The sequence below is a fragment of the Haplochromis burtoni genome, unplaced genomic scaffold, assembly GCF_018398535.1.
Source record: "Haplochromis burtoni strain Fernald_Lab_line unplaced genomic scaffold, NCSU_Asbu1 Contig_99, whole genome shotgun sequence".
NCBI lineage: Eukaryota > Metazoa > Chordata > Actinopteri > Cichliformes > Cichlidae > Haplochromis > Haplochromis burtoni.
The window spans coordinates 1,966,778-1,983,870 of NW_024582460.1; the positions used below are offsets into that span (position 1 = coordinate 1,966,778).

The 17,093-nt window shown below is 40.4% G+C and overlaps 1 protein-coding gene and 1 long non-coding RNA gene across 4 annotated transcripts in view; one reads left to right on the top strand and one right to left on the bottom strand.

The window, feature by feature from the left end:
• LOC121814892 overlaps positions 1-17,093 on the top strand; it is a 50,751-nt gene that overhangs the window by 32,826 nt on the left and 832 nt on the right. Inside the window, exon 3 of the long non-coding RNA XR_006054640.1 lies at positions 1,578-3,416. This is a non-coding gene — a long non-coding RNA (uncharacterized LOC121814892). The remainder of the gene's footprint in view (positions 1-1,577; positions 3,417-17,093) is intronic.
• Positions 13,664-17,093, bottom strand: part of si:ch211-191a24.3 (tensin-3) — a 55,470-nt gene continuing 52,040 nt past the window's right edge. For all 3 annotated transcript variants that reach the window (XM_014338397.2, XM_014338396.2, XM_014338399.2), the window contains 2 exons: positions 16,832-16,861; positions 13,664-16,462 (listed from right to left, as the gene is read on the bottom strand). In XM_014338397.2, coding sequence (XP_014193883.1) covers positions 16,321-16,462; positions 16,832-16,861 — 172 coding nt within the window. In that variant the 3' untranslated portion in view covers positions 13,664-16,320. The remainder of the gene's footprint in view (positions 16,463-16,831; positions 16,862-17,093) is intronic.

Sequence of the window (17,093 nt, forward strand, 5' to 3'; positions counted from 1 at the left end):
TGTGTGTGTGTGTGTGTGTGTGTGTGTGTGTGTGTGTGTGTGTGTGTGTGTGTTTCTGTGTGTTTGAATTTGAAGGATAAAAGGTAGTTAAGAGTTATATTATTTATATAAGCTAGTGTAGATTCCTTGGAGTGAGATATGTATGAAAAAGTAGGCCATGGGATAATAAAAGATACCAAAAATGGACTAAGCAAACAACTGAGAAAATAGGAGGCAGAGTCATCTGGTGGAAAAGAAAAGACATTAACAAGAGCCAACACGGAATGGCTACACGATACCTATTGCTCTGTTTTTAGTCTGCTGAGTTTCTAACTTTAAGTAAAAACACCAAATAAGCTCACTAATACTTCCTTGCAACAAAGGCACCTTCTTAAATGCAGTGAAACATTGGCTTTAAAGCTCTGTGTCCTTATAAGGGACTATCTGGATGGTGCAGAACTCTGCAGGGGTGTGGCGAGGTTTATCAGCTTACTTTTGTGCCACTAGCAAAAACACTGTAAATCTGCCAGAAGTAAGATGACTTCAGAATAAAAAAACAAAAGGCTTTTAGGACACATGACTTGACGTGGATAGAAATCACATGACTTGAAAGGTGATATATATATATTTCCTGAGCTTAAAGAAGAAGAGTCTTTGCTGGTGCACAGGGTCTGAGCATACACTGCTGATGGGTCAGTGCTCAAGCTGCAGAGTGATTAGTACTTGGGTTGATACATAAAGGAAAAATTACTTACAGCTACTTATACACATTTTAATTACAAGTTAGCTGTGTGAGGTTTATCGAAGGAGGAAAATAAAAGAAAAAATTGGGCTACGTCCACACGTACACGGGTATTTTTGAAAACGGAGATTTTCCGTTTTCGTTTTAAAAAATAATCCCGTCCGCACGTAAACGCAGAAATGAAGGAAAATGCTGCTAGGAACATGCCAAAGCAATAGGTGGCGATATATTCCTAACCGTGTAGAAATGTTGGCCAATCAGAAGTCTAGAAGCCTCGGTGGGAAATAGTAAACAAAGATGGGGCATAAAAGCAGAACCGAGTCGTATGTGTGGAGGGACAGTAACTGTGTGTGTATATGTAAGCATTTAAACACTGCAGAGAGTACAATTAACAGTAACAGTATTGTAGAAATTCATTTCACCGAAACAATAACGTGGCGCAGTGTGACTTCAAAAAAGGCGCACATCTTTGACGCTTCGTTTTCTCCGTTTTCTCCGTTTTTCTTGTCCACACGTAAATGCAAAAATTGAGTTTTCGAAAATATCCACCCTGGCAGGCGTTTTTAGAAATCTCCATTTTCAGTGACTGAAAACGCAGTTTACATGTGGATGAAAGGTGCAAACGCATAGAGAAATCTGCGTTTTCAAAAATACCCGGGTACGTGTGGACGTAGCCTTGGTTTACAATGAAAAACAAATTGCAATTTTTGTACAAAATACATAACGCAATGTCAATTAAATCAGTTTTTAATTTAAAATTGTTTTATTAATAAAGCAATAATAATAAGAATAAGTGCACTGAATCTTACATTTGTTGAATTAATATTTTTTGTTGTGTCCTTCTGTAACTCCGCAGTTGCCAGTCCCAAGCCTGGATGAGAAAGGAAGAGGGTTGGGCGTGGGGCTAGCAACCCGACCCTGTAAAACCCCAACTGCTACAGAATCAGCAAACGAATCTCAGTATCAACTGAACCAGGGCGAAGATGATCGGCAACCCTTGATGACAGTGGTGGAGAAAAGCTCTCGGGTCGTCCATTGCCTAATGTGTCGATCAATTCTCGATCCAAAAGAAACTACTCATTATGGAATATGGAATGTACGGACTCTGTACCAAATGGGTAAAGTGGGCCAGCTTCTACATAAATTTGACTCAAACCAGATGGACATCTTGGGCATCTCTGAAATGCGGTGGACATGAAATGAGAAGATGGTAAGCAATGGAAAGACGGTGCTCTACCCTGGCCATCCCCCGAGACCATGTGCGCTTTGTGGGCTTTGTTCTCTAGTGATGTGCAACAACGTTGTTGCTGGGCTGGAAGACCATCTCAGACCACCTAATCTTGGCTCGTTTCCAAGCTGGGCATGTGAAAGTCACAGTTCTTCAAGTATATACTCCAACAGAAGAGCAAATATGGCAGCGGAATTTCAACTCGAATTGAGAAACCACTTCCAGCTCCTCACCAAGGAAGGAAAGGAAGGAAACAACAAAAATTCAGCTACCCTCTGGGATGAGCTAAAGGAGGCTGTTGTCGGTGCCGCAGAATCGAAGATTGGTCGCCAACAAGGTGGGACCTTATCGATCGGGGTCTTTTGGCAAAGTCGCTTCAGGACCAGGTGGCCTCCAATCCGCATACTCCTGCAGTGTGAGAGGGCCATGGCTGGCACAGGTCAAACGCAGCTGCCGGCATGACAAGTGGATGAAAACTAAAGGCATGGAAGACCAAGAAGCAGCCGATTGGAACAATACCCAAACCTTATATCGCATTGTACGAGATCTAACAGGGGCTCATGGTGGCCGCGGCGTCCCAATTCAAGACAAAAATGGATGAGTCCTCCTTACTACAGCTGAGCAAGACCAACGCTGGGCCGAATACTCTGAACCAACCAACCTGTTCGAGGCCGAAGACCTGGCACCCTCCATTGACCTTCTCCCTGTCGATATCAGACAAATCAGCATTGCCGAAGTAAAAACAGCGATCCGACTCCTCAGGAGTGGAAAGGCAGCTGGCCTGGATGAGACCCTCCCTGAAATGCTGAAGCCCAGTTGGAAGCCGCCCTTACAAGACTCCTAAACACGTTGTTTAACATCGCGTGTACCCGATGATTGGACAAAAGGCATCATTATCAAACTTCCAAAGACAGGCGATTTGTGAGACTGTAACAACTGGCAGGGCATTACGCTGCTGTCGGTACCTGGAAAAGTGCTTAGCCTCGTTCTTTTGAATCAGCTACGACACGCAGTGGACGAATGATTGCGAGAAGAGCAGGTTGGCTTTTGGAGTGGCCGGTCATGCGTTGAGCAAATCCTCACCCTCCGCATGATCGTTGAACAAACATTGGAATACCAAAGGAAAATTTCTATTAATTTCATTGACTTCAAGAAGGCTTTTGACAGCGTCCACCGGCCAACTCTGTGGGCTATCCTACGTCACTATGGAGTCCCCCTGCACTTTGTAGACGTCTTTTGTGGTCTCTACTCCAACTCCCGCTGCTGCGTCCGTATGGATGGCGGCTGCACGGATTTCTTCGAGCTCAATACTGGTGTCCAACAGGGATGCGTGCTATCCCCTTTCCTTTTCCTGTTGGTAATTGACTTCATCATGCGACAATCAATTGACCAAGATGGCATCGGTGTCCCCTGACATAAAGCGCATAATCTCACCGACTTGGACTTCGCGGACGACATCGCCCTGCTGTAAAGAAACAGGTTTTTTTAAAAACACTCAACACCGCTGACTTCATATCCCGCCCTTTTCTTCTTTGTGTCTTTTTTCCTTTTTTTAATTCTTTCCCCTCATTTTGACTTTGTCATTCTTCTTTGAGTTCCTCAGTTTTTGTCCTCTGTGCTTTTTCTTTGTAGTTTCTATAAGCATTACATTTGCAGATTTTCTTCGATCTCATTTTCAATAACACAATCGTCCAGGATGAACTGCTCTGAATCTGAATTTGATCGTAAAAGGTTAAAGGGTGAAGTATGTGACCACTTTACTCACATTTTTAGCATTTGCTCAAGAATTCATGAGTAAATTCACAAAATTTATCATAAATTTCAACAAACATGAAGAATGAAATGGTGATATTTTTTTCTGTCAAAAAGGTCAAGGGTCAGTTTCATAATAACATCATGATGTGATCATCATTCAATAATGTAACTCAAAAAACTTAGAATGAACTGTTTCAGTTACCTTTCATGCTCCCCTTGACTTTGTCGTGACTGCAGAGACCTGCCCTTCTGAACTTGTGTGTGAAGGATGTTTTATAGGAGCCTCGACAGACTAGATGTAAACTGCAACTTGATTGACTGGCAGACATACACCTGCATGACGTTAGTTATAGTTTGTGCTCTTTTTCAACTTACTTTGCTTGTCATCTACCTGCCTCTTCTCTGTTCCATTGTCTTTAAAAAGGCATCAGGATATTGTTTTGAAATTAAGCCCATTTATTCATAGTTACCTTACTTTACGAGGTAAGAGGACAGTCTTTTCACTCCTCTTATCACTCTTTCTGTCTTTTAACCCTGTGTTTGTTTAGTAGTCTGTTCGGTGCTCAGCCAATACCTCTGCCCTCCATCGTCCTGCTGGGCAGAACAGCTGAATAAGCTCATTGTCGACCCGTGGAGAGCGCAGGTGCGCCTCTTCTTTTTCACCTCCGACCCTCGCCCCTCGACCCCACAAAGCCTTTTGTCAACTCTATTTACTGGCAACTCCAATGAAACTGCAGTCCATTACCAACATCTTCTTGCTGCCTTTCTCTCCCCATTTTCTACTCCTCTCAAGAAACTAATTAGCAACAATACAAGTAGGTTAGACTCTCTATTCAGAGTAGGCATTGTTGAATACAATACCAGGAAGCATTGTGAGCTAACAATTAGTGGCAATGGTGCAGTGTAGAGTGTCACTGACGTTGTTGGGAGTTGCACAAGGCTGGGATTGTTCCCAAAGAAGGAGTTAGACAGGGGTGGAGGACCAGAGCGGACGGTTTCCCAGGTGCTGAATTAGCCCAAACTCAGCCCATGATCTGCTTCACACAGGACGCTTATCAGTGGCACAGCTCAGGATACAGGAATGTGTCCCTGAGAGGAAGTGTTGTTTTCTTTGGGTGTAGATGTTTATGTTAAAGGTAACTCTACCTGGGTGGGATTGCCTATGTGTGCATGTGTTCCTGAATTTGTGGCTGACTAAATGTGTGAGTTCACATGAGTGAATGTGCATCAAGTTACCTGTTTTTCTGTTTTGTTTCCTGTTTTATGTGGAAATGCAGCTGACTGTATGCAGACATGTGAGGACTCAGGAAAGGAAGTGTTGGCTGAGGGTCTTCCCTCAACCTTCTGGCCTTGAGGTCAAGCGCATGCTAATGCTAACAGCAGGCTAGTTGCCATATTAGGGATGCTCTGCTGAGAAGAAGCTCCACCTACCAGCTGATTCAGTGTTAGAGGGTCACGACAAGGAGGTCAAGGGTTCAGGCATCATTGTTACACAGCCCATGTGCCTTCCACCTCTAAAAGCCCCCACTGCAGCATTACATCATAGCAGAGTCTGAAGGAGGAGGGCCAAATAGCACTGGGGGACAAAACGTCTGACAGCTGACACTGGCTGGGCTCAAGCTGAAGGCTCAAGTTCAGTAAAGAGAAAAGAGATTTCATCAGTTCTTTCTGACATGATTAGCTGTTCCAGGTAGGTTAGATGAGCTCTAATCCAGAAGCCTCTGATAAGACTTTCTGACACAAATTAGCCATTTCAGGAGTACATTTGGTAATTCTCAGTATTTGATTATTTGTAGTGTTTTGGTGACTCATCTTCCCGTAACACTGGATGGCTTACAGAGGTTAACAAAGTGAAATGACGAGAATAACATCAGCTGAAGATCTGGCTTGACTCATTTTAAACAACCGTTGTAATTACTCACAGTCCTGCGAAGCCTAATTTGAAAACAGTTTGTTTGTTTGTTATTTTAATTTAAAATTACAGTTGTGAAGCAATAGTTAGTGTCACAGCAAGAAGGTTCTGGGTTCAAATCTTCTGGTCAAACTGTGCTTTTCTGTGGGTTTCCTTAGGTGTTTCAATGTCCAAAGACAGGCTTGTTACAGTAGGTGAAGTGGTGATTCTAAATTGACCACAGGTGTGGATGCAAGTGTGGGTGTTTTAATTTAAAGAGTGATTTTAGGAAACACTCCAACCTAATGCAAGTATCAGACTACACACATGTTTATCTTTCCATACTTTTCCTGTGTCACATATGGCTGCTATAGTGCCAGTAGTGTAGGGATCATGACTCAAAAAAAGTAATGTATTACAAATTACTGGTTATGCTTCTTAAAAGTAATGCTGCACATTAATTACTGTTATATAAAGTAATTTGTTACACTACTCATTACATTTCTTTCTCATTATTACATAAAATGTCCTGAAACACATTGTCTCATAATTACAGATAACAATATAAATCATAGGATTCAGTCCCACACAAATCCCTTCAGTGAAATCGCCACATTGATTCCACCATAGAAACATGTACAGGGTCAGATAAGATCAGTAAAGTCAGGCTCTGGCTGCTGAGCTAGCGTCTGCATACATCATTGTGGGTTCTTTGCTAGCTTTGTATTTGCATACTATTTGTGCAGACGCTTACAAATTTGTTTTAACAATAACGGTTCTGTCCTGTATGCAATTTGCACTTTACCATCGTATTTTTGAAATGTTGTCCACAATTTCTAACAGTTAGCATAGCAATTTACTCACAAAAAATAGCGACAAAACAAGAAACACAGATGATCAGAAAAGTTGCCACCAAGTTTCTGTAATCTGTAATTTCACATGTCTGTCCAAGGTTAAGGATAGACTTAGCCTGTAATTGCATAGGCAGGCCAACAAAAACAGTCTGTCAGGGAACTAAGTCAGGTTCTTGATTAGTTCTCATCATGCCTTAAGTGCAGAATTTGTTATGTTTTAATTAGTACTTTGCATCTGCAGAAATACAAATTTAATCAGGGGTTCCCGAAGGGTCGTTTCTCCTCAGCTCTGCTCTTTTTAACCTCTACACACTCTTGCTTGGTACTATAATAAAGATAATAATGTCCTCCCATTCCTATGCAGATGATACATAGCTGTACATATTTTTCTCTGATGGTGTACAAACTAATGAGCTCCACTGCTTGACATTAACAGCTGGGTGTCTTTCTAGAACTGAACAAAGACAAGACATAAATACTGGTCCAGGTTCAGAAAGTCAGAGATAGAAAATGTGTCCATATTTATAATTTATCATCATCTATTTCTCTAAAACACAGCGAGCAGGTCAGGTACCTTGGCATCATTTTAGTCAATGATCTCAGTTCAGTTCAGTTCAAATGTATTTATATACTGCCAAATACTAGTAACAGTTTTTTCCATGCACTTTATAATATAATGTAAATGCCCTGCAATAATAATAATTATCAATAATTATAAATATCAGTTTTGATAATCATATTAATAAGATTACCAGGATTTCCTTCTATAACTTAAGCAGGTTAGACTACTGCAACTTTTTATTTGCCACATTATCCGAATTGTCATCAGGACGACTTCAGCTTGCTCAGAATGCTGCCAGAGTCCTGACATGTACACAGACATTTGAACATAATACCCCCAGAATTGAAGTCACTTCACTGACTCCCAGTTCAACAGAGAATTATATATATATATATATATATATATATATATATATATATATATATAATATTATATATATATATATATATATATTAGGGGTGCAACGATACACAAAATTCACGGTTCGGTTCGGTTCGATACTTTGGTGTCACGGTTCGATATTTTTTCGATACAAAAAAAATGTTCATGCCTTTTTAATTTGTCATTTATTAAAATTATAAATATATATTTTAACTCAAAAGTACAGTTTTTAAATTTAACCCTAACCCTTGTGCGTGTTTTTTATTTTGACAGCGAATGCACCTGCGGACCACTTATGTGCAGCCCTGGTTATTTAGCTCGTCATATTGCAGCCACAGAAATTCTTTTGTCCATGAAACCATAAAGCTGCACTTTCTTTTTGCCTTATAGTCTGATTTGTCATAACTTCTCCGTTTTGTGGTAAGCTTTTCTTTGGCTGTCACTTCTTCACCCTGACCTGTCTTATTTGGCTCAGCAGAACTAAAATATATATCTGTCTGTGAAGGTTCTCAGTCATCCAGGTCATCGTAGTCAAATCCTGCTGCTTTTACACACGCACTCACATAAGCTCAGCGATTCTCTGCGCGATCAACCTCTCACATGTTTAAGCTTGCTGCGGGAGAGTTCACTTGTCATGTTTGCATAGTAAGCTAACGATTAATAAGACGATGTCAGAGGAATTGGTGCACAAATTATCATCACTCACAGATCAGTGCTGTCGCTCTCTATACACAGTTCGCAATTGCAAAGTGAAAGCAAAAAAACAAGCGCAAATTCAAACGCGACTTCAATATGTCACATATTGACAGTGGCTCACCGATGCCAATGACATAATTACCCAGCTACATTTCTGAAAGAATGCAAAAGCATTGACATATATTTTTCCTTCCTACAATAGCCCGACTGAAAAAATCGCTAGCTCCGGGACGTCGGGCTAGCGATATTGCAAGCCCTGTATCTGATTGAGGAATCACTCATCTTTGGAAAAGAGAGTTTATTACAGAGAAATGTCTCTTTCCAAAATAAAAGCTATACTATCCGCTTCTTCTGGGCTATATTCTCAGCAGCATAAGGAGAATCATGTGCTAACAGCTGTCTAAATGACTCGGCTAAAGTTAGTAGCATGCTTGCTTGTTTTTTTTCTGCTTCCACTTGTCTTTGCACTAGGATGATGTCGGCGTAAATGTGCAGTCATATTCGTTGTGTTCCCACTAGTGCTTTCAGGTTAATCTCGTTGAAATGACCTTAACGCCACAACACGGCAAATCTCCGTTAACGAGCTACCGCCGATCGCCCCGTGCATGGGGCTAGACGGCCAACACGTTAACGAGCTAACTGCGCTAACACACTAGTTCCCACCCATGTAATTGAGCATTGCATGGCACATCCAACATACTGTTTTACTTTAGTCCATGACTCGCTTACCTTCAGGGTCATACGTCACATGAAAACCAAAATAATTCCAAACGCCAGATCTGAATGAGGGTGGGGGAGGTCCATCTTGTAAGGAGAGCTTAACTTCTGTCTCGCTAGCTTGCCCTGCGCTCTTCCTTCTGACTATGCTGTCTGTGTTGAGCGCTCAGTGGATCTGCGCTCGACAGTGCAGCCTAGGCGGAGTAGTCGAACACAGATTCACTGAGCGCTCAACACAGACAGCATCGTCAGAAGGAAAGTTGATAAAATAAATTACAAATGTTGTATTGTTCGATACATATGCGTACCGAACCGAAAGCACTGTATCGAACGGTTCAATATCGATACGAATATCGTTGCACCCCTTATATATATATATATATATATATATATATATATATATATATATATATATATATATATATATATATCAGTTAATTTTTTTTTTTAAATACTTAGATTACTTTGTAATGCTCTCACTAAGCACTGAGCACAAACTGACTACATTCAAAAACAGACTCAGAATCTTTTTAATCTCCCGGTAATAAATGTGCGTGTTTGTGTTGTATGTATATTTGTATTTATACTTGCATTAGATTTCTTTGTAAAGTTTTGTTTTATTCTTTTTTTTATTCTCTTATAGAGCTACATAGATTTCTTAATATCTTGTAATGATGGGCAGATTATGTTTAATGCACATTTAATGTGTAATGAAATATGCTAGATAAACAAATGAAATCTGCAAACAGAACCTGGTGCTTGTCACCAAACACATCCTTTTTTCATTTGTGTGGAAGTAGTGAAAACATACTTAAACATAATCTATTCAAGTATCTATGAAATATTTGTTTTATTTTGTTTGTTTGTTTGTTGTTTGGAAAAAACTCCAAACTCCAAAATTATGATAAGAGGTATTTCAACATCAGCTGATGTTGGGCAGGTAGTATGTATGAAGTGGTGACAGAAGGCTGAGGAGGACATGAGCTGATGTTATCATGGCTATCATCCAGGTGGAATTTAGCGAGTGAATCTCATCTTCTTTATTAACTTAAATTTAAATAGATGTCTCCTGCCATTCATTTTGAACACCACATTCACTCTGCAGCAGGCCACCATAGTCCTCTACAGCAGACTTCATCACAAGCTTTAATTTTTCAGTTTATCAAATATCACTAAGGGATCCTTACCTTTAAAAATAACTATCTTTTTTTTTAGTTCTTCTTCTTCTTCTCCTGTCCTGTCTTTGTTACATAGTTCTCGATGTCTAAGTTATCTCACATTCTTGTCTCCCTGGGAAACATAGAAGCTGCATCTTTAGCTAATAGATACACTTTGCAACAAACTACACAGAAACAGTTTGTGTGTTTGCTGATATGTTTTGAGCTGTTAGAAATATTGCATATTAAAATATTAAAAAGAAATGTTCTTCCCTTTATGCTCGCTCGTCTTCTCCAATGCTAAGTAGCTACTAAATTACCACAATAAAAGTTCTGGACACCTGCACCAAAAATAACATTCCAGATCATTCCGGCACACTTTAACCCCAGAGTATAGTACAGCACATCATCTTGGTATGTGCGATAAGTACCAATGATGGCTACATCAACAGGATTGTCTTTGTTATTGTCCCTTCTTTTAGCTGAATTCAGTTTGAGGGCTGGAAGGCATGCAGTGACATGAAACAAAAACTTCCCTTATATGCAAACCTAAAATAACAAGTTTGTTATGAAAGTGTAAGCAATAGCAAGCACAGATGATTGTGTTAAAATTTAAGGAATACAAGTTAAAAGTTGCCAGAAAAATAAATGCCTAAAGTATAGAACATATACCTCTTTTTAAGTACAGTAACAAATAGGCATGGCAATCGTAGTCACATTCCTTAGAATTGTTAATCTGCTTGGCTATCGATCCTGTGTGCTACAATCAGCTGATTTCAGTTCTTCTGCTGGAGGAGGAAATTAGTGGCAGAATCTTCAGTGCAGATATGAAAAATATTTTAATTTTAATACACAAAAGTACAAGGGCCTGACAGTAAAGTGAAAACTGCATCAAGGACAGAAACAACTGCATGATGCTGCTAACACAACTTCAGCTCTTTGCAAGCGCCAAGCAAAGACAGCATGCTAACGCTACGCTTGCCAAGAGCCCAAAGTGATTTTCGTATATTTTGTATATTATCGTATGCAGACTCCAGCACAGCAGAGCTTCAGGGGCACACAGTCTATATGTTAAAATATACATCTGTGTGTGCTTCTTAAATTTGCACAGCTGAATGGATACTGAATCAGCAAAAGTGAGTCATCGCATTTAATTAGTGATGCAATAGTGCCAGGAGAGCCGACACACACATTTACACAGTCAGGCATATGGACATAATCCCTCCCTCATTAGGCGTATTGTGGAGATGCTGATGTAATGCAAGTTAATCTGTTGGCCTCTGGTTGGCTCAGCAGCCCAGCGGGAGCTCTTTGTGTGGGACATTACCCTAGCCCCGCCCCCTGGAGACAGGTTCATTAAGACTGACGCTGATACCCAAGTACCAAACCTTTTGTGTGTGCTTGCGTGCCTGTGTATGTGTGTGAAACAGTGTTTCAATCAGTTATACTGGAGACAATGCAATGAGGAGGACAGCCATAAAGGCACTGTTTTCTCAGCATGTGCCGGAGCTCACGTAGGCCACAAACCTTGATTGTTGTGCAAGTGGATGTATCACTTTGTGTGTGTGTGTGTGTGTGTGTGTGTGGCTCATGAGACATGGTTGTGTGAAATCTGTGAAAGTGTGCCACACACACACAAAATACTGCCGCCTGGATGTCTCAGAGTCATAAATCTATGATGCATTCATGTTCTGTGTTCATCAAATGGGAATGCAAAGGGTGCATTGCCAGTAAGCCACTGAATAAACAATATGCAGTTCCAATGACCTGGTTTGCCGGGTTTATAAAGACATTTCCAGTATGTGCTTCAGACCGTAACGTCTCTAGTAGTTTAGAGGTGTAAAAAAATGTGAGACACAATTGTTTCAGCCTTCCTTAACCTGCTAACTTACATGTAAAAAGTCAGAGCGATGCCAGGTTGCACAGCTTATAGCCTCCTGAATTTACTACTACCGAATGTGCAGCCTCATGCAGCTCCAGGCAGCTGAACTGTTGAATCCTTATGGAGTATTTCCCATAGTAAGAAGTCATCAGCTGTGGAGTGAGAAAAGACAACAGTGGAAAATACTGCAAAAAAATAGTGAAATACTGAAGGTCATGTTTAAAAAGTGCTTAAGTGGCAAATCATAGGTCAAGGTTACTGGGTTTCACGCTGACTGTGGATGTTGTTTTAAGATACACACTAAAACATTACAACAAGACTGTCTTCCTTATATGCATGCAAGACGCCAGTAACCTTACAGCAAGCTTCTTCTGGTGGTCTTCAGCTCACTGTACCACTTACGCTGCCAAAAACCTGACTAAGGAATGCTTTGTGCTCATGTTACCAGTATAAGGATCCTAACATCCTATAAAAGATACTAGCTTTAATTTCTGCTTCGTCATTTACTCTCTACATCTACACAGTGTGGGGATGCCCCAGACAGTTGAAAGTCAGTGCTAGCAATGTTTTACATTTACAGCTGGGTTGTTTGTCCTCAGTTGCAGGAACTGTTAGTAAAACCTGGACACTCTAAAAATGCCTAATGCTTGATTCCCCAAGCTGATTAAAGACAAGTTTCTAAATATAATTCTACATTTGAATGATCAGAAAATTTAGTAAGCCAATGTTATACATTTCTAAGTTGAATGTGTTCCTTATACAATATCTCTATTCAACATGTTACCATAGCTGTCAGATAAAAAACAAAAATAAAAAAGTCAATATTTAAATATTTAGTCATGTTGGTTACTTGACTTTTTCCCCCTGTAATTAGCTGCTTAGTTATTATATACCGTCTAATCAGCCAGGGATGATCATGAAATGACACATAAACAAAATCAGCCCATCTTTCCAGTCATCCCTGCAGGCTATATCCCTTCAGCCCTGCTCAAAATAAAAATAGGAGAGGGATTATTTGTGGTGTGGTTTTACCGTGCGAGATGGAGCGTGTGTTTGCTTCCCTGTGCAGCCAGCAGCACACTTAGCATGGGCTTTAAATAGCTAACTCAAATAAAGTGAGACGAGGCTGGGGATCAGAGGCTGAGAGGGACTCTGTGAGGGTGGCATTCCCCAACGGAAGCTGGTCTTTGGATTTCCAAACACCATTCGGGGCGAGCAATGCCAGGAATGTGGTGTCGTCCAGTAGCGGCGGCGGCGGCGGCGGTGGCTACTGTGAAAACCACCGTGCGACCAGGTGCCGGCGGGCTGTCTGACAGGAAGTGCAACAGGAAGTGTAAGAAGATGTCCAGCTGGGAAACAAAATGGCGGCAGGTGACTCAGCAAAGAGGGAATGAGAGCCGGGTTGAGGGTCGCTGCTGTGAGCGGAGTCTATGTCAGGCCTGTCAGAGTGAAAGCAGAGCCTCTATCAAGCCTCCAAATCTCTGAATTGCTGAAAAGGGAACACGAGTCCCCCTTCGACACAGCCTCCTTTTTTACACACTGTGTTAAATTTCTATTCTTTCTCATCCTTTTTACCTTTTGACGGCCTTCTTTGTGTTCAGGCTGTGGGAAAGTTTCCCGTAATGGTGAGGTCATCCACCACCAGCAACTACCCCCACCCCAACACACACACACACACACACACACACACACACACACACACACACACACACAAGCACAGACACACACACACACACACACACACACCATAACTACCCCAACCCCCCACCCCCACCCTCCATGCTGTCCCTCCAAGCCAGGACGGCAGCGTGTCCCACTTCCAGTTCCTCAGCACTCCCCACTGAGCAAGAACTTGAATAGAGCCCGATTCAGAGCTGGTATCTGATGATCTGGCCTCCTAAAGCAAGGCGCGACACACAGACACAGACAGACATCAGTCAATCTATGAGGCCCCCTGAGACCTAACAGGCATGTAAAGCACCCTTTTATGACAAGTGTCCCAAAGATACTCCTCATCCTCTTGAGACGCAAGCTTGGACACACACTGGCATCGGCTGGTTTTCAAGAGGGTGGTTCCTCACGCATTTGTGGACCTGCTCAGTTTGGTCTGCAGTATTCTAATATGAAAACGAGTGCAGTCAGGAAAACGAAACCAAGACACATCAGAAAATTAAGCAATACTTGAGAGTTCTGGATTCAGTATAAGATATGGCGACTGACTGCTACCATCTGTTGACAATGCTGCAAACTACACAATGGTTTTTAAAATCCTCACCCAAAATTACTGAACATTGTTTTTCACATTATATACACCAAACACACTCTTTCTAGTTAAATAAGTAAATTAAACTAATTCGGGTTACATACATCAATGAAAAATTGCTCTTCCTTTTTTTATAACAACGGTCAAATGTATTCATCTATGCGCTCAACTCATCCATAAGGAGGCTTAGTAGAAATATTAATAAATAGTGAATGGCATTTAAATCACCTTATTTAATAGTTTTTTACTGCGCAACTGTTTCTGATCAGTCACTCAATCATTCTTAAAGTGTTAAAAACCAAATTAAAACTTGATTAAACCAAGAAGAGGGAACATTATTATTGCTCCTAAGAATGAGAGGAAGAGGAAGCTCTTGTGGGATTTTATCATATTGTAAAATTCAGAAAAGGAAGGACATGGAATTAATTTTGAAAGGAACTTCAAAATAATAATCACAGTTAACTAGTTTTTGCTAAAAAAGAAAAAAAAAGAAAAGAAATTTTAGTCAATAACAATATAGTTAAAGAAGAATGGCATTTCCATTCTTTTATACATTTCTGACACTCATCCAGACTCGGGCAGCTGTAGCTCAGAAGGTAGAAAAGGTCATCTGCTAATTTGAAGGTTGGTTCAAATCCTTCCTGCTCCGGTCTGCATGACAAATATCCTTGGGCACGATACTAACCCCAAGCTGCTCCCTGATGCATCCATCACAGTGTGAATGTTAGATAGAAAAAGCACAGAAACAAGTGCTGGTGTGAATGAGGCAAGTTCTATAAATAAAGCGCTTTGAGTGCTCAGGAGTACAAAAGCAGTGTGTAAGAATCAGTCAATTTACCACTCCACCTTCTCCAGTTTCCAGTCCCCATTTAAATCACCTCCACCTGCAGTGATTATAATTTTGCAGTATGGCTCTGATCTAAGACTTCTCTCATGAGGAAACCAGCACAGGGATGACAGTGATTAACTCAGATGGAGCTAGAAAGAAGGATCTGAGGGGAAGGTGGGTTGCAAAACGGCTTGCAGATACATAAATGTAGACAGGCTACAGGAGCTTAAATACTGTGACCTAAATGAGTGAGCCAATGTGATGACATTGAGATCAGTTGATCTGAAGTTACTTTCAGCTTGCTTAATCATAAGGGGTCACTACACCAGGTAGCTCTGCATGTCTGATTGGGCAGAGTTTGAATGGGCAGATAAAACTGTCAAGGGACACGTGTCTGCTCTCAGGATCAAACTGTTAAGCTGCGGTGGACTGAAACGGTACACTCGATTTTTGGCTTTACATCAGAGCGACAGAAACAAACAAAAGTTAATCTTTGACATGCTCCAGTAATTGAATGGAAAAAACCATTTTGTAACATGGAAACAGTAACAATACATCAGAGATTCATCGACATTCATCAAAAGATCCAAAAAGAAAATTTAGGGCATAATAACTGCACACAAACTGGATCAATAAAAGACACATGAACAACTGTATATGTAATAGCTCACTGTGTAAAACATTACAAAGTATTTTTCCACAATTTGCAAGAAAACTCCATAAATTCTTAAGTTCACTTCCTTTAATGCTAATGTACAATATGTGTTAATATACAAAAAATATATGACAAATATATTTTGGGAAAATAAAGACAATGACACATCTTTAAAATGGATAAATATCTCAACCAATACATAAACATGACATAAATGATTCATCTTAAGTACAGGGAAACCAAAATATTGCCTGTCATGCTAAAATATTGTTGGTTTCACTGAACATAACAATTAGTTTACAAAAGCTGATGATGAAACCTGTTTTGACTCTTTTTACAAGTAAAACACAGAAAAATCAGAATTGAAATTGTGTTTAGAAATATGTGTTTGTGTGTGGACTATCTAATATTCCTTGATTTGAAATAAGTGTGTTACAATGGGCAGTTTTCACTGTCTGCCACAAGCAAGATCAATGTCATAAGTGTGTTTAGAATAAGTTTCAAAATAAAATTTCAAGAAAATAGCCAAAATGTGAACTGACTTTCATACTTTTGGCTCCCTCTGGTGCTAGCATCCTGCAGTGCAAAAGACAAATGTACTCCGCAGGTAGGAATAGGAGCTGAAAGCGCTGGAGTGTAAGGGTTCAAAGTTTTTCATATTTATATGACTTTTGGGCAGGATTCCTATAAGTCCAAGTTCTTTACTCCACTGCTCAAGTCTCTTTCTCGCTACTTCTTGTGCGACCCGATCATGACCTTCGAGACAAAGTTGACAATGGCGCTCGCAGGCTGCTCAGGGTCGTGCTCAGCAAACAGATGGCACACGTTTTCAGTCTCACTCTGAGATTTTCTGGCAACAAATCCAAAGATCCTGGAAGAAAACGAGAGAGACACACAAGAGAAATTTACACAACAGCAGGGAAACTTTTCACCTCTCAGAACAGAGACTTAACGCCAAACATGGATTAGATGGAAACGAGCTGTGGTCCTCACCAAAGTACAGTAAGACTCCATTTGTTTGACATTTTTAGCAATAGTTCAAAGATTAAACAAAACAACTGGATTTTCAAAATGAGTACCACTGATATTGATTGATATTAATATTGATATAGAACCAGCTCTACAGTTTAATCAGCTTTAGTACATTTACAAAAGAAATTCATATGATTTTTCTAACCATGATGCACACTCTGATTAACTGACAACATGCACGAGAAGACCCTTTCTAAAGCTGACTTACTTTGCAGTGGAGCCGCTGTCTCGTGTCCACCTGTTTGGGACAGAAGAAATTAAAATCATGACACTTGTGTCAGTTTTCGACACAATATGTTCAGTGAGTTGAGTTTAGATAAGGTAACCCTGATGAATGAAATGAAAGTCTCATTGATGCGAAAAAGGACATTTTAGGTACAAACTGAGGATGTGTTTTTCACCACTTTTCCATGAAACGTCTCCCATTCTTCAGTAATATAACCTGTTCACTTTTTTGTACTCATTTTCCT